General features: G+C 34.4%; 1 protein-coding gene across 1 annotated transcript in view; it reads right to left on the bottom strand.

The window, feature by feature from the left end:
- The window catches only part of KLHL1 (kelch like family member 1), a 187,537-nt gene extending 168,879 nt beyond the window's left edge, over nt 1-18,658 (bottom strand). The window contains exon 1 of the mRNA XM_015638910.2: nt 18,171-18,658. Within this exon, the coding sequence (XP_015494396.1) occupies nt 18,171-18,658 (488 nt within the window). The remainder of the gene's footprint in view (nt 1-18,170) is intronic.
- Nucleotides 18,659-18,664: the final 6 nt, after the last annotated feature.

Below are 18,664 nucleotides of genomic sequence, written 5' to 3'. Positions count from 1 at the left end.
TTAGATTGAAGTCAAGATGGTATGTTTAATAGCATTGCAGGGCTGGCGTAAATTCATAAAATAGTATCTTTCTGAGAGTCAAAACAATTGGCATGTTATTTCCAAATATTTGATTATTTAATTTAAATCACAGTTATTAAAAAGGTCATAAATTCTTAATGATATAAATATTTTAAAGTATATTCATGTATTCAGACATACTCTCTAAAATTTAATATATATATATATATCTTACTCTTAAAATGAAATCTTAACACATCGAATTTATTTTGAAAAAGCAACACATGCTCTATTTTGAAATAAGTAAGGCTTTCTAGAGATGAGTTCTTAATTCGAAGGGAATTTTTGCATTAAATGTCATAGTCTTTTTATCAATTATAGAAATAATTTACAGTGTTACTGCACTGCATAGTTTTAAGAAATATTTGTTACTGATTCATTTTTTTCAAGTTATGTGTCATAGGATATGCCTGGCCTTTCTGGTATTCTCCACAGGACTGTATGGGGTTATTTAATCTCCTCTTCCCCAGTCTTTCAGCCCTCTATGGCAGGGGAGGAATGATCACAATGCAGAAGTGAATGGTAACTGTAACAACATCCAAGCCTATTTCCCATACAGATTTTCCACTAAACTAAAAGGTATATTTTGAACATATAGACGCCTACGTGTCTATACATACATATGTGCATTTATATGCATATATGTGTATATATATACATACATATCTGTATATAACTAACCAAAAAAAAAATTTGTTAATGAGATTTGCTTGTGCTTCATGTTAACTGTCTGCTCTAAGTTACTCTGAATGTTTCTTAGTAGGTGCATTTAAAAGGGAGCAGGAACTGAGGTGTGATTATATAATTCCCTAACTATGCTTTTAATCTAGCCGATTAAACTTATGAAGACCTTTATAATCCTTTAGTCAGCACAAATAATTAAAAAAAAAAACTCCTTAAAGAATAAAGACAATCTTTCAGAAGTAGTTCAGAGGTATGTTCAAACTTTCCTAAAAAAAGGAAATAAAGTAACAATGTAGGTGGCTGCATATTATTGAGGAAATATTTTTGAGTTCTATTTGCCTAAAATTTTCACAGGGAAGTTTTTGGCACAGAATTCATTAGCAAAATAATTCATCATCATATTTCAAAATTCTTGTAATTCTGCAATTATTTATTATTTATAAATCAGTTACAGTACTGTACAAACATAGACATTGAAAGATTAATAAACAAACTACTTGAACTGACTTCTTCAAAAGGGAGAAACTCTCATACTATTTTTTCTGCATTGTCAGAAGCTTCTAGAATACTCAAGAAGTAATATGATTATATAGTAGTATTTATCAGAACTCCAGCATTAAAGTAGATTGCTTTTTGCCAAGTAACTTAGAAGTTAAATAAATAAAAACTAACCAAGCAAAAGTCCCAGAATAGACACCCAACCTAGACAAGAACAGGCATGCTCATGTTCTGATGTATGTCCTGGGCTTGGACTGCCCCCTGAATTCTGACCTTTTTCTTAGGCGATAGTGTACTTTGGTGTACCTTTCATGTGGAGAATAACCAAATGCTGAGAAATTCTGATTTAAATAGCTTTTAAATTACTCCTGTTTTCCTTCCTTCTGCTCTTTCTTCCCAAAGATGCTTTGTTATAGATGAGTAATGTAATGAGGAAGCTAATCCTTTTCCCAAATAAATGGTAAAACTTAAGTAGCTCAAATGAGCTTCACAGAGCATCAAATGATCTGTGTGGGAGATGTCACATTATCTCCTTGTACTAACAAAGCCAGAAGGCTATTTGCTGAGCTTTGAACAGTCATTACTTAATATCTGATAACAGAATTTAAATATAATTAATTTCATAATTATGCATTTCTAAAAAAATTAATCTTTTGATTAACTTTTACTAAAAATTAAGTCTTTCTCATATCTCTGATTTTGCCTTGTATACTAGAAAATGATAGAAAATGATAGAAAAAAGAGGAAATAAATTTTTCATTCCCATTCTCTTTTTCAGTTATTATAAACTAGTATTTTTGATGCATTTTTCAAAAAGCTTGACAGAATGACAGTTCTAAAACTGAACAATCTTTTAGTTTCATATTCTTAGATAACTGTTCCTTTTTTTTATTTTGAGACTCTTTTGAAATGAAGATGATATTTCTAGCAAAGCACAAGAAATGGATAGCAGAAATATTGCAGTATCACTGACTGAAAGAGTGAATCATACCTGGAAAGAAACTGCATAAAAATACGCATTTTTCAAGGTTTTAAAAATATGGAAAACCCTATGCTTCATTCAGTTTTGTTGTTTCTTTTTTTTTTTAATGTAACTTCTCTATTTACAATCGAGTTCAGTCAACGAGGGACACGTGTGGGTTCTCTGAAGAAAAAAAAGAAGCTGTCTTCTTTTTACTGTAAACAAAATTTGATAAGCAGTCACAAAATGAAATTGCTAAAGACAAGGATTTATGAAAGAGAAAACAATAAATTTGTTTGTTTGTCTGGATAATTTATTATTAAGCCACAAATTTTGTATGAAATACACAACAATCTCTTGTGGATTAAGCTACTGCTTAAATTACCTTTGGTATCAGAATAATGGGCAGAACCTATTAGTGTGACATCAACTGTAAAAAGACATCTAGTCATTGTCTTACCTCTATTATAAGGAAATTAGTATAAAAATAAAGTAAGAAACATGATTCATATACACTTGAATACATAAGTTACATTTTCAAACTGGGTTATGAGAACGAAATCCTGAGCTCAGAAGTTTTAGTATGTAAAGGGATCAGCAATTATATGAATATGATATAACTATATATACTTTTTTTTCAATACAACTTTGGTTAAGTCCTCCCCTTAGCACCTTTGAAAGAACCTGTCCTGTTTTAAAGGGAGATTAGATCTTTAATGAATTAATGATCAGCTAAAAGATTGTAATTCAGAAGAATTTAAATGAATGGTCATTTTTTCATACTGAAGAGATCTCCACAGAAACATCCCTGAACAATCTGTGTGCTGGGTTTGTTGTTAATTATTTACCCAAGAAAAATTAGTCTATAAAATATTTTATTTAAATTATTATTAATAATAATCACATCTAACCTGATCATAGATGCATAAGAAAGATCTCATGCTTCTAAATGACTGAATAATACATTTGAATGATAACAAAAGGAGATTAAACTCAGTGTTGATAAGTGCAGAATCAAGGAGACTGGGGAAGAATCATGATATATGGGAAACAATAGCCTCTAATTTGGCTAAAAATTGGCTATTACCCACTTAGAAGGTAACTCTGGATTCATTGTGGATAATCTTATTTTCTTAACAAATATAGTATAGCATTTGATACTCTTTCCTTATGTTAATATATGCTAGCAGCAACTTACTGAGTCAGATGTTGGAATCTTTGATCTGGCAGTGAGTTCTTGTCTTTAACTTCTCAAAAACACAATATGACAGTAATTTAATTTTAATAGTCTTTTAGCATTCTCTTAATAAAGACCATTCTTTTCACAGTATTTTAAAATACAGGTACAGTTTCATTTTGAGAGATTTTCAACATCTTTATTCTGTGGGAATGGAAAATTCAGCTGTTTGTGTATGTGTTTATATGTAATCTAGAATGCATAATGTACCACCACACGGATATTATTTAGAAGAAATGTTGAATATCTTGAATCTGATACCATACATTTAAGATGATGTGGCACATGCACCTTGGTGAGCATCTTATCCCTGTCAGTTATTGGTAATGTTTCTGAAGTCCACACTTTCCATATGTAAAATTAAGAGTCAATTTTATATCATTTCATTGAATCAAACCTTCTCAACATCCCCATGGAAATTTGTATGCAAAGAAATTAGAAACAGAACCTGACCAAAAAAAAACAACAACCAGTACACAGAAGCTGCACAAGGTTCCAGAAATCTGGGAAACTTTTGCCTCCACAGAAAATGCACAGTAGAGACTTTGTGAATACTCTTAAAGAAGGCAATTCATCGTTGTCTGATTTACTTCTGGTTAAAAATTGGTAGGTTAGTTCCTGCAGAGGCTATACTCTAATTCCTCAGTACAGCACAGTACATACTGCAGACAGTACATGGACTTAATAGGAAAGACTGACTTGAGTCATTTGTCATGACCAGCAATTTTATTATGTTTGTAGTTTACAAAGTAGGATTTTCACAGGGCTATGACAGCAATACAGCTCAATGCTGTGGAATGTGAAGAAAAAACAAGAGAAAAAAGGCTGAGAAAAAAGAAGGAAAGATAATTTGAGAAGCTGTTTCCTTTATTGTGAATAAAACTCTCCTTCACATTAATGCTTGTCACAACTTGTGTAGTCAGTGATAAGGTGACCCATATTTGACAGTGCTGTAAACTACAGAGCAACTGGGGCATGGAAAGGAAGCAAAGAAATGACAGCTCTAAACAAAATGTCTCTCATTTCAGTCCTTGAAGCTATTTCTGAGTTGAGGATAGGAAACACAAAAACATTGGATATCCATCAATCATATTAGTTAGCCAAGAATTTATTAATACAGTACCACCACATATAGCTTTAAGCAACCTTCTTGTGGATGGAAGAATATGGCATAAATGTACTACCCCATCCATCTGTGATCAACTACTCTTGATCTCAGGCATGATTCTTTAAGTGGACTTTCTTCAATTTTGTTGGTGTCATTCATTACTTTGGTTTCTATTTTTAGAGGAACCAATGAAACCAAGCAAAATGTAATAGAACTGAAAATTCAAATGTTATTATTTAATTCCCACAATAAAATGGGGCTTGCAGACTTCAAACTGAAATGCATATCAATTATTTCCCCCTTATTTGTTTTCTTTTAAAATCCTTTCTGGAGGATAAAGCTTTTGCCAATGTTTATTTCAAAATGTACTTTTCCCTGAGTGATGATATTATTAATTGACATCAGAAACATGCATACTAAAAACACAAAGGCTTGCAAACATTTCATATGCTTCCCTGCTTGGTATTACTAAAGTAACCTTTTCCAAAGGTTATAAGTAACCTTTTGATGGATTTTTTTTTCTCAAAAAAGTGAAGGTTGACATTGAAGCTAGTTCTTACAACATGAAATATTCACAATTACTTCACTGCTTTTTTTCTTTGTGCTAAAGAACCTCTTTCAAAACATTCTTATTCAGCATCTTCTGCTATCTATTAAAATTTTATATCAGAGTTAAAGTTTTATAAGGCTTAAGGTTATGAAATATTAAGACAAGAGTTGAGCTTGTGATAATTTCTGTTTAAAAGATAGCAAGTGTATCTACCAGAAGGTAAAAAATACAGATTTTATTGCATTGCTGCTTTACAGACATGATTTTCTGATATTCCTTTCTGATGCTGTATTTCTTTTTGGTCAATGCAAAAAGAAAAAATAAAAAAAGAAAATAACCATTGAGATCTGATAAAATGAAATTGTTATAAAGTTTCCTTCAAAACTTGCAATTAGTTTGTCTTGATCAATCTCAAAATTTGATCAGGAACTACTGGTCACCAGACATCAAAAGTATTTTAGTCAATAGCAGTAGCAGAACTGTCAATACCTAAGGGGCTCTGTAAGATCGGGCCTCAATCAGGATACACTGTTTGAATTCAGAAATGTTCATCCAGTATCTCTCAACAATACCTCTGTATGAAATTCTTATATGCAGCTCTTAAGCACATTCAAAAATAATTCAAATAGATGGCTCAGCAGATGGTTCAGTAATGTTAAAAAGTTGGGGGGGTTCCTTACTTCTCTATAGGTGAAACTATGTTCCTTGGACTGAAAATAACACTTTCAATTGCAAGAGTAAGTTAATTTCTGAAATCTTCGTTTTGCATTTGTCTTTCTAATTTGTAGAATTTATGTTATAAACTAGTTTATATAATTTCCTTTAGCAGCACTGTGCAATTCTGTTTCAGAACCTTCTGAGTTACATTTTTATACTAATACCTTTTTTTATAGAGTATTAGATGTAATTTGAAGTAACTCTATCTATATATGAAAGACAGCGGCTAAAAATTATTCTTTACTTTTACCTTTAAAGGAATATTTATTCTTTTATAATTCATTCTTTTTATCATTTTAGGTTTAGATAATGAGGCTTGGGTTGCCTTCCCAGAAATTTAAGCCCATTAAGAAGAATAAAATTCAGATTCTGCCTTACCCCAGTCTATTCTTCATTATTCTATTCATGGACAATCTTTATGGAAACACAGAATGGGTAGAACAGAAATCTAAGTACTTCTTAAGCACAATCTAATACATACTACTGTATATGATATATGTCAGCTGAACCATGGCTTAAAGTATGTATTTCTCTCCATTTACTACAGAATATACACAAAGATATAGCAAAATGGGTAATCTAAATGTAAATGGCTAAAATGTATTGAGATACTCTACCTCAATAATGATCTCACTCAAGAACTGTGATCCTCCTTCCCTCTCATCACACAGAGAACTCCTCTTGTGCAGTATATTCACATCTTTTTTCAGACAAGTTATGTTCAAATACTGAGTACATTATGTTGACTAGATGACTACTGAACTAGGTGTCTTTAAGATGGATAAAATGAAATTGAAGAAAATAATGCATCAGTTGAAAAACAAGGCTGAAAGAGGATCATTGAAGCTTACTGCCTGCAGTTTTAGCAAAGAAAATCTGGAAAAGTTGTTAAATTGTTTTTGACCTTGTAATCCAATACACAAAAGTAATAGCAAGAAAAGTTATGGCAGTCAGAGGAGGTTTACTAAAAATCTACTTCTTCTGGTTCATATGCCATTTCTGCTAAATTTTCTAATTCTAAAACCTAAGTAATGTTGCTTTAATCTCAGAAATTATTTGTTAATACAAAGTGGAGATTTAAAATGAAATGCCATTAGAAAAAGTCATAAAGCAGGAACAATATATAGCATGTGACAAAAGGTTTAGCAGAAGAGTAATACTGCTTTTTTTTGGCCCCTATTATGCTTTTAACAAAAAATATTATTTCCTATATATAAGATTGCTATGGCTCATTTATTTTTGACACTACATCTTACTGAGTAGTTATCAGCAGTAATGGAAAATAAGACTGAAATATTATGCTGATAGTAAATTACAAACTTTAATATAAGACTAATTTAGCATGTTTCTTCAAAAGGAATGGAATACCTTGAAGTCCATCCATGTAAAACTTATTACTGTTATTGAAATCCTTATCCATTCTCAATCATATAACAAGTCTATATAAACATAGGAGACTTTAAAACCCAAAAGATTACTTAAGCGAGATAACTATTCACTTATGAAGAACTTATGTGCTCAGAAAAAGTACACAATTTAAAACATTCATGTGGTGGCCAAATTCCCCAAACTACAATCCGTGATCTGAGAATTAATAACAAAATATCTTTTCTTCCTTCTTCCATTAAATTTGAAATCATCTTTTGAACCATTTGATGGGATTCTGAGATATATAATTTTCCATTATTCTAACAATGCAGTCAGAACTTTGATGATTTTATGAACCAGAATGCAAAAATTACAAAATAAAAAGCCCTTATCAGCTCAATCCTACATATAGTTTAAATAATTTAGTACTAGTTCTTGTCATACTCTTTAAGCTTTTTTAACTATCATCTAATTATGATTTTGGAAAAAACCATTTTTTTAAATGAGACTGGGATTTTTTTTCATATGCCATATAGGAAGTTTCAGTAATTCTGAAAATCTCAATTTTTAATTTTATTCAATAAATGGTAGCAGTGGAATAACTCCTTCCCCACTATTTCTTTACAGAACAGTATTTTATCACAAGAATATTTTCATGGAAAACTTATGTCCATCCCGCCTTTGTGTACAGAAAAGAAACATCAGATCTTTTTTAACTGATCCTTCCATTCACAGTGAATTGAATTAGAATAGAATGACCAAATTGTACACACATGGATTATTTGTTCCTACTTCCAACACATTTTGGTATCCATTAATTTTCAAACAAGCCTAAAGAAATTTGCTACATGGATTAATTTAATGTAACCATTTGCTTTGTGGACTCATCAGACATTCTTATATGAATTAGCATGAGATAAAGGAAATCAGGGATTGGAAGACAAAGGTTATGGAAAAAATATTCATAACATTACAAGATTTTCTGAAATACTGCACAGCAAAGACAAGGCATGCAACATATTTACATTAACAGTCATTAGGAATGCCTGGTTTTGATAGATAATTTAAATTAGATCAGCTTTAGATTGAGTTTCAATATTCTTAAAATCTAAAGTCTACTGTAAATGACATAAAGTTTGTGTTTGTTTGGTGCATTTTTTAGACAGTTTTAGACAAAGCTCTGTTCCTGAAGAGAAAAACCTTTAGAAAAGTGGGAGTAAATACAACTGCTGCCTACTCAGGTATGATGCTTTCAGGTTTCAGGTTTGCTTTCTAACAGAAAGATTATCTTTTATGGCAATGCTAAGGAATCTGAGATAAATTAAATTTCACCTGCACCCAAAAGGGAATTGTATTTTTCTAAGCTTCACCACAGTCTCCTCCAATGTAGTTGTTTTTTTTCAAAAGATAAAAAAGCCAATATTATTATCTACTTTCTTGGACTAAATAATGAAAAATATATTATAAAAAACCAAACAATAATATAAATCAGTGAGGACAGTGAGACCCATCTACTTGTTATTTCAATATGCTCAAACACACAGAGATAAAAGTTTCATTACAGTGTTGTGGCCCTGACAGCAAAGTTTGCAACAGATAGTCAAAACATGACATTTACAAAGAAAGGCAGCAATATTTCCAGAAATTAGCATTTTTCTGATTTGTCTTACTATATCTACATATCTAATATTCTGTATATCACAGAAACATGCAACTGTACATATGTTGAAATATGTAGACTCATCACTGTTTAACATAGATTTTAAAAAAGACATATTGACATTTTTCTGCTCAATTTAGGCCATAATCATACTTTCTTGAAAACTTTCAGCAGACAATGCATACACTAGAGAGAAAATCTATCATCTGCTTGTAGCAGAATGCACAAACCATCTGTTGGATTGGGCTGGTTTTTTCAACCTCTGCTTTCATATGCTAACATAAAAAGTCAAGCTAAGTAAAGATTCTCTAGTATATTGAGCTTTTCCTACGGAAAAATAATCATGGGTGGCTCTGTTTAGACTACACAAAAAGGCAAGAGAGAAAAACAAGGCCCTGTAGAGAGATGTTATTTGACTTCACCTTGCAAAATAACATATGCCTAGACACATCTCTGTTGTAAAAGAACACGTAGATTGCAGGGGGAACAAAAAGAAGAAAGGGTACTTTCCAAATTTCATTTGAGATTAATTAATCTCACCATTTTTTAGTTTTTTGTACCTTTTTTTTCACTAATCTTTTCAGTAAGTTCTTGTGTCATGCACAAAGGAATTAATTTCAACAGCAGACCAAAGATTTAAGAAACATCTGCATCATTTCTTAATCACCAAAATTTGGAAAGAAACCTTCCAATGAATTTCTCTTCTGAAGTAAGCCTCTTATATTAAGAGTTCATAAGATAACCCACATTCCTTCCTTTCCTAATAACTCACTGCCTTTTTTTTGTTACATTTCCAGTCACCACTACAAAGGCAACAGGACATTTCAGACAGAAATCTCCTTGATTAGACATCCATGGTTCATTCTATGCACTACACTCTTAATGATGTGTACTCTTTTACTATGAGAGGATTAAGAGTCTTACACATAAAAAGATCTTATTTCAACTCTCAGTGTTAGTAATGTTTGAAGCCTGTCATGATAACAGTGTCACCTGAAGAGGAATCAACATGTCAACTTGCACAGTGGTGAGAGAGATGACACTAGCCATGACTTATTGCTATTAGTAAACCATACAAAATTGCTTCTATGTTTTTATTTTGTATCTTATTCACTATCTAGAAGCAATAAACTTCATTATCTTTTCCACAATATTTTTAAGATAATGTAATGAGAATATGACAGAGTGGGATAATTGGGGGGGGATAACAACAAAGCCTGTGCAAAAAAAGGAACACACTAGATTTCATATAATTAAAGTTACATTTTGATGAACTAAATACACAAGTTTTAATTATGTACTTAAATTATTTTTTCATGAATACTGTGGATACATTTATTTTACTATAACATATACTTTATGGAGATTTAGAATCTTGCCTTTAAGGACTCAGATTCAAAATAGCTAATGTCCATTTATAAATTTCTCCATGCAATTAAGTTATTTTTTTTTGCTTCAATGTTATGTCTTAAAAAACCAAACAAACAAATCATAAAAATCCCAGAAAACAAACAAAAAAAACCCAACAAAAACATAACCAAACCCCCCACAACTAATCGTACTGGCATTCACTTTCAATTAGTGGAATTTCTTTAAACACTAAGCTTTTTAAGATATGAGTCTGTGCATTACGTTAAATGTCTAAATGAGGGGCACTGATTTTGGTTATGCATAGTCATGAGATTCAGCACACCACAGTACTCCAGTGGAACAGCAAATCAAATAAAGTCATAAAAGTTAAAGAGAGGAGGTACTTAAATTCTAAAAGATATATTCAATGACTGTTGTAAAAACAGAATAATAAAAAACTTTCAGTCCTCATACAAAAGGTTATTTTTTTTTAATCTTTGTCAGCATCTGCAGGTAACATTTTCATAGAAAGATACTTTACTGACAGTTTGTGAGAAATTATTGAATGTGCTTCTTTCTTCAAGGCAAAAAGACTGTCCTGTCTAAACATGTAATGATGGACTGAAGTTTGTCTAGTTTATTATAATCTTATAATCCCAGATATTAAAGACTCCACACCACTACCAAATCTGTTTGGTATTTAAAAAATACAATTACATTTCTTTCCTGTCATAATCATTAATTGGTACAACATGTTTCCCAAAATGAAAGCAACTTTTTTATATTTGGAATTTCTTCAAATAATCCAAGCATTTCTTGCTTGTTGTGGACAATACAGTAGAGCTGAGGCTCTACCCAAACAGATCAGAGAGTAGGAATTCTTCTTTCGCAGGCTATGTGTCTGTTCATCTACTCCTATGATTAAATTTTAGCAGCAGTATAGAATACTTGATTCATATTTTACTTGCTTTGTACTAAGTGCAACACTTCTGCAGAATGCCATCTAGACATTTGATCCTACTTCACATCTCTTCTGATTATTGTTGTGACAGGATAGCAAGTTACACTATTCCATATTCATTTTTTTAAAGTCTTTCACTTTTTTCAAGATTATTGTGCATTTTAATTCTCTCCTATAACGTATGGGTGAATCATTTAAGACTCTTTTCCATTTTTCTTCATAAGTAGCATATGCTTTACTTCATTATTTAGCCCTTATTGACTAAAATGAAAGTACTGGCTGCAAAAGGAACATATGAAGAATTCCTACTGATACAACTACTGCTCCTAATTTTGCATGTTAAGGCTTTCCTCTTTAATCCCTTTTATAGCAGTTTTCATAAATTCCATTTACATCTCTGATGAACAGTCCACAACTGATGAACAGTGTACAGAAGCATTCACTTTCATCTAAATTTTTATCCTCTTGATAAAAAGGATTTTCAATTACTTTTCAAACAAAGGTCATCAATCTTCTAAATTAAAATACTGGAGTGAAGATATGCAAAAACCTTTTTTTATTGAGTGCCTAATACTAATACTAATACTAATACTAATACTAATACTACTAGTAATACTAATACTACTAATAATACTAATAATACTAATACTACTAGTAATACTACTAATACTACTAATACTACTACTAATAATAATAATGCTAATACTAATACTAGCCAAATCTTTTCTTAATGTTGTAGTTTAAAAAATATTCCCAGAAAACAGGGCAAGTTAGTCCAGAGGAAAAAAGGACTGGTTGGTTTTGTCAATGTTGAAACCACATGAGTAACAACTACCAAAATCTGGTCAAGTCCTCTGCTTCCTAGTGTGTTTAATGGGCTCATGTTTTCTAGCAGCATCCATATTTTTATTGAGATGAGTGATATGCTTTCTACTAACACTGTGAAAATATAATCAATTCAGTTAATTCTATCCCTTTATTCCATCTTTTTAGAACAGTTTGAATTTGCAATGTCCAACTCTTGTTCTCTTTATCAAATTTAATTGAACACTAAAAATTTAAATTGAACATTTGAAACTAAACTAGCCATTCTACACTACTGTTGCACTCAATGAAGATAAATAGGGACATCTGAAAGGTAATTCACCTTATTCAAAAATGTGTATCTAAGATAAAGATGAGATGAGATGAGATGAGATGAGATGAGATGAGATGAGATGAGATGAGATGAGATGAGATGAGAAGATAAATCCTCATCAAGGAGTGAACAAGTTAGTCAAACTAAAGTGTCTTACTGACCCATTAAACATAGCAAATGCTACCATCAACTTGGCAGCAAATGATGAAAGAAATCAGATAACAAAGTAAATGGAGAGCTGAGGTAAAAACATGGGAATGGGAATTCTAGTAGGATTTTATTAAAAATTAAAAAAGAGATACGGGAAGATTTAAATGATACTGAAATTCAAAGATTACAAAATAGGCATAAACAGAAGAATGAGCTGTCCAAGAGGCTGTTAACGAACTAGGGGAAATTTGACTTTATTTTGGAAGTACCTAGGACAAGATACAGGCAAGGCTGGACAGAATGTAACCTGGCAAGTAAATCAATGAAGCAGATGGTAAGAGAAGTTGGTAAAACAAAGTAATGATTTCTGGGTAAGGAGCCTAGGATTTGAAGAAGGCTGTTGGAAATCCTTTGAGACTGTGGAAAAAAGCAAGAATAAGGTCCAGGAGAATGCATATTCAATACCAAAAAAAAAAAAAAAATGTAAAGAGGATGTAACAAATGACAGTAAATCTGGGAGCACCAAGAAGAAAGTTACATGAATCCTTGCTTGTTACTAGAATCCCAAATGCAGCAGAAGACTCTAAAGATTTGCCATATCGTCACCTGTTGAATTCCTCAGTTTTTCTGCAGAGAAAGTACACAATCACCATTGTAATGACCCAAATAAAAATCCAGAACTTTCTTTTAATATCAGTTATTCTATCAGTTCAAGTGGCAATGGGATACACAGTGAATCCTCAAGTTTCAGTTCTGCATTCAAGCAATGGAGAAAAGAAATGACAGCACATGAAGTGACTTGTGTGTTCTGCTTCTTTTGTTAAAAACCAAACCAAAACAAACAGCCAAGCTTTTGAAATGATGTTCTACAAGTACCAAAGCCAGTTTTTAAAGTTAGGAAATTCTAGACCTAGAGTCTCCTTGTAACTTATCTAATTCTACACACGTATATATATATATACAGTCTCCAGCTATGTGATCTTGCACTATTTTTATCACCTGATTCTTCTGCATCCCATGTACAGAGCATAGATCCTGTGAGAATGATAAGAGCTTTGGAGGAGAAAGGTCTGTGGCCTGTGGTGTACAGGAACCCTGACTCTTTTCTTGTGAAAGTAAAGTTAAAAGTATAAATATAAAAGCATACAAGTTATATAACCATTTTTACAAGTTTCATAATCAAGTTGAAAAACTGGCTCATGACAAAAACAAAAAGGGATTATTTTCTTCTGATTCCATAACCTAGAAATGCAGAATTGTGTGATCTATATTCCACCCCAAGCATTAAATTGCCTTCTTAACAAAGCATTCTATATGACATAGTATAAAAACATAAGCAGCTATTGATTTGACTTCTTTAGTATCTAATTTTAGGATCTGGTTATCACAGCAGAAGCTGTGGTTCAAGTGTGGATAGCACCTCAGAAAGGCCACAACCATGATCAGCTGAGAAAATACTTGAAGTTGTGAAAGCTCACAGGGTAGATTAAGACATAGGAAGGTATCTTGATACTCCTCTTCTTGTAATTTCAGGTACCAAAATGAAAGCTATAAACAGGAAACCCCATTTCCTTAGAAACCAGAGACCAGAATCCTCTCATGAGACTAGATACACTTACATAACAGTACATGAAGTAGTCAAGTAGCAAATATCTCTGACTATTGTATCCACATTTTTTTAAATGGTCAAAGTATTTTCTCATTAAATTAGAAAGCTACATTGAGAATGTTGCTCATCCTGACAGGTTTCAAATTTGTAACTTTCTAGAGCAGCATGCCAACCACAAGGTTATAGGTTGCTAGGAGAAAAGGAAGAAGACTTGGAAGTGGGAGAGACTAATGGGAAAAAGCATAAAAATGTGGGATTTGTGAGCTCAGAACAGAAAAATACAAAAGAAATGCTTATGCAAAAGCTTTGATCATATAGTTTAACCATGCACACTTTTATGTTCCTGATTCTACACTGATCATAATGATTTAATTTAAATAAACAGTTTAGATCAAAACTAAATTTCTCAGTCTGAAAATCAGCCTCTCACTTTTTGTATTCCCATTAATACTGATTTTTTTGCTTCCCATTGACAAACTCGACAGAAACACAGTAAAATGCCTTCTTCATTACTTTTATAGTGACTCAACATTTGAGCATGAAACTCTGTTGTGTGAGGAAGGCACAGTACTCAGTCCTTTTGCTTCTTGCTTTACAGTACACTATTAGGTAAGATATAATTTTGGGAGGATTTGCCATCTTTCAGAAGCTGTATTTTCAAATTCATGTATGTTTTATGAACAACTTCTGTGTTCTCAGTGCTTGCTTTATGTGGGTTAAGCATATCTGGCATATTCTTCTTGGAACTGTCTCTTAAACAAAATGTTAATTGAATCCTGTGTTCTCCACTCCTCTTGCACACAACCAGAGGAGTTTGGGACTGGTTTGCAGATGGGCTCATCATTTATGGGTGCAACTGAGAACAGAGAAAGTAGTGGGAGAAAAGTGCTATATGCTCTGAAACCAATTAAATCAACATGCTTTTTTTTCTTTTATGTCTTTTTCTGGCTTACCCCTCTACTGTAAAATAGGCCTGTTGTAAAAATAAACCTGTTACTAGTTTGTGAGGCACGTATAGAGTGTAGTGGTGAACAGTGCCAAGGGCTCATGAGGAATTACATCTTCATAGGATTTGAGCTGTGTAAGGCAAGCAAAACATGCTACCACTCACCCAGGAAGGAGGGATTAAAATACTAGCTACCTACTAAGCCAATTCTATTCATGTTGGGGGTTGATTAGCACGTCACCTGAAAAGAGCCATCATGATCATGTAAAATCTCCATTATAAACTTTGAGGCTCTAATGGATGTATCACAAATCTTTGCACTGGTATTTTCCAAGCATTTTGTGGCTGATTTGTAAATCTTAATTATAAATTCATATTATAGATTTTTTTTCCTAACAGTTTTGTCTTAGGAAATGAAGATCAAAAAGAAAAAAATCTTTAAATATCCACTGCATCTATTGACAATTTTGTCATGCCAGCTCTAAACCAATTTGATATGCATTGTTTCCAAGCAATTTCAAGATATCAAACCGTGTTCTAAGACTAATTGTTAACTGTAAAACATTCTTTTTTTTTCTTTTTATAGATACAATATGGAAAATAGAACAATTAGTTAAATACTTTATAACATGGCCTATCTAACCTTTCTGTCTTCTTAATGCCAGTAGGACTATCTGCATAACCTTATTTATGCATAAATGTACTGTACAATTGACATGACAGGATGTTCTTCAGAAACATACAAAAAAACACGAATCAGTAAAGAAGAATGTATTTATTATTACACAACCATAATCTCTCATTAAATAAACCTCACAATGTGTAACAGAACATTAACATTAAAACCAAGAATTCAAGATCCTCCAGCTTAGTGTTTAGCTTAGATGTAAAAACAGTAACTAAAACTCCACTGAAAAACAAACACAGCTGATCTGAAAAAGGATACCAGTACAAAATTCACGTATCAAGCTGAAGAGACCAACTGGGAAAAAAAATAATAAAAAGAAATTAACAAACAAAAACCCCAAACAAGAATCCAACCAATACTCTTTTGGAGATACAAGGATACTAAGTAAGATGATAAAAATAAACAACAGAAAGTAATTTTTACTTGTACATAATATGTCAATAGCAGAAAAAAACATTTAAAAAAAGACTTATGTCTACAGAATGAGTGGGACGTAACTTTCCAAGGCATTAAAAGACTGTTGGATCATAGAACTTTCAAGCACAGAACTGACATTTTTGCAGCACTTGACCATCTCTTGACATAACATACTAAGTTTGTAGAGGTAGATGAAATGTTCTTTGATAAGAAACAGAAAGTCAAGTCTTAGACTCTAAAACTATCTTAAATATTTTCATAGCTCAAAAGAGGCATTTTCATAAATAATAAAATCACATCTCCTGACACAGGTATTTTAAATCTGAACAAATTTGAGCATATTTCTTCAAAAGGACCACTAGCTACTGATGACTAGATGTGTTGTTTCAGTAGCAATGAATGAAGAATATGGAATAAATGGATTATGAAAGTCAAGGGCAGTACGAGCAGTAATCAGATGTCACAGAGTACATACATACATTCTATCAAGTTGACTCATGTACAAATCAAGTGGTGCCAACTCATTTCTGTTGGTATGCAGATCTCTACAGGATCTCAGATCAGTGACACACCTAAATGAAAAGTCTATAGATTTAAACTATATTTGTAATGGTTTTTAACCTCTCCCATTCCCTCTCCAAAAACCTTGAAGACAGAATTTTCGGGTTGGTGTTTTACCTGTCTTTGTAGCATATCTGTTAACAACTTGATCTGAATCCTAGGATAAGCACCTTCTTGTTGCTCAGAACAACTTCCAGTGTTCATAAAAACTTCAGTTTTGCTTTAAAAGTATACCCTAAGTCACTTAGCAGCTATTCCACATGTTTAAATTATGTAGCTCCTATGAAATCAACAATGCTAACTGATAAAACAATAAGAGATTCAGGGAGAGAAAATACGCTTTAGGGGTCTCTGAGAAGATGCAACATACTCAAAGTTACACACACATATGTTTATCTACGTCCGTAATAATCCAAACATACACACAATGTTGTCCCTTCATGTAATAAAATATTTAATACTATATGTTTTACTTTCAGTATGAAGAAACAAAACAAAACAAATAATTTATTTCACTTCTTTTCATGTTTAGAAACAGAACAGTACATTTCTCTCAGTAGTGGGGAAAAAAAATTACAAGGGTAATGAAAATGAAGTAATCTTAACCATGGGGAGGTGGGGGAAACCAGAGTTAAAGTAATGAATTATTTTACCCTTAGGACTATCAGTATCAGAGTTTTTCTGAAAGCTCTCTGTTAGCTACATTTCCTTCTTCAAATGATCTAAATTTCTGTTTCAGCTGGGGGGAAGAGGGCAGAGAATGGGAAGGAAAAAAAGAAATTTAACATTAACACGTCTGTATGAAACACAAGAATCTGGATGTGTCTTTCTTCTTACATCCTCTCAGTTGATGCACACTCGGTTGATGACTTGTAAAATTCTTATAAATCTTATTTTTTTCTGAGGTAGACTGCAACACCGAGTTTCAGGAAAGCGGACGCTTTTACTTTCGTGCTGTCACCTGTCATCCCACTACCCAGAACACCACCACCTCCCGCTAGCGTTCTAATGAACTTCTGAGAAAGTTGGGGAGCGACGATCCCCAGCGCGGAGCGCCGCCTTTGAGAGGCTCCAGTTCCCGGGCCGGCCCCGCGGGCAGGGGCAGCCCAGGCGCAGGGCCGGAGGTGGGGACAGGGGCAGGTCAGGAACAGGGGCAGGTCAGGAATAGGGGCAGGTCAGGAACAGGGGCAGGTCAGGAACAGGGGCAGGTCAGGAGCAGGGGCAAGACAAGAGCAGGGGCAATGCAAGGCCAGGGGCAGGCCAAGAGCAGCAATCCGCGGTACCTTGACCCTGAGGCTGGCAGGTCCGTCTCGGGACTCTCGGCAGCCCCGCCGCTCTTCCCTCCGCCTCCAAACCCTGCCAGTTCTAACGGAGGAATCGTCCCGCCCCAGACCCTCACCCTCCCCAACAACGCCGGCACACCGGCCCGGCTGCGCCCCCGTCCCGCCACTGCCCCGGGGCCGCAAAGCCCCGCCATGACCCCCGCGGACCGGCCGCGCTCCCCTACCTGTGCCCGCCTCCGTCACCTGTTGCCCGGCTGCCTCCATCGGCGCAGCCCCCCGGCGCCTCCTCCCGCTCCGGCGGTGCCAAGGGCTTCTCGGGCTCGCGGGCCACCTCCATCCCGCCGGGCACCGCCTCCTCCTCCTCCTCCTCCTCCAGGGACTCCACGTAGAAGACGGTGCGGGGCGGCGGCGGTCCCGGGCCGTGCCCCGTGGCCGGCCGGCCGCCGGCGGGCAGCAGCGTCCCGTTGGGCGGGCTGCCCGTGGTGGCCGAGGAGGAGGCGGAGGAGGCGGATTTCTTCCAGAAGACACCGTTGCCTCTCTCCTGGCTCTTCAGCAGGCGACTCTGGCTCGGTCCCCAGTGCTCGAAGCTGCTGTCGGGCGGCAGGCAGCCTCCCCCCGCCGGGCCGCCCGCCGGCGAGGGGTGGCTGAACAGTTTCCAGCGGAGGCGCAGGATGTGCTTCACGTCGAAGTCTTTCCTGCCGGAGCCGGACATGGTGCC

The sequence above is a fragment of the Parus major genome, chromosome 1 (assembly GCF_001522545.3).
Source record: "Parus major isolate Abel chromosome 1, Parus_major1.1, whole genome shotgun sequence".
Taxonomy (NCBI): domain Eukaryota; kingdom Metazoa; phylum Chordata; class Aves; order Passeriformes; family Paridae; genus Parus; species Parus major.
The sequence above is the reverse complement of the archived record's forward strand: the minus strand, read 5'-3'. Positions and strand labels throughout refer to the sequence as shown.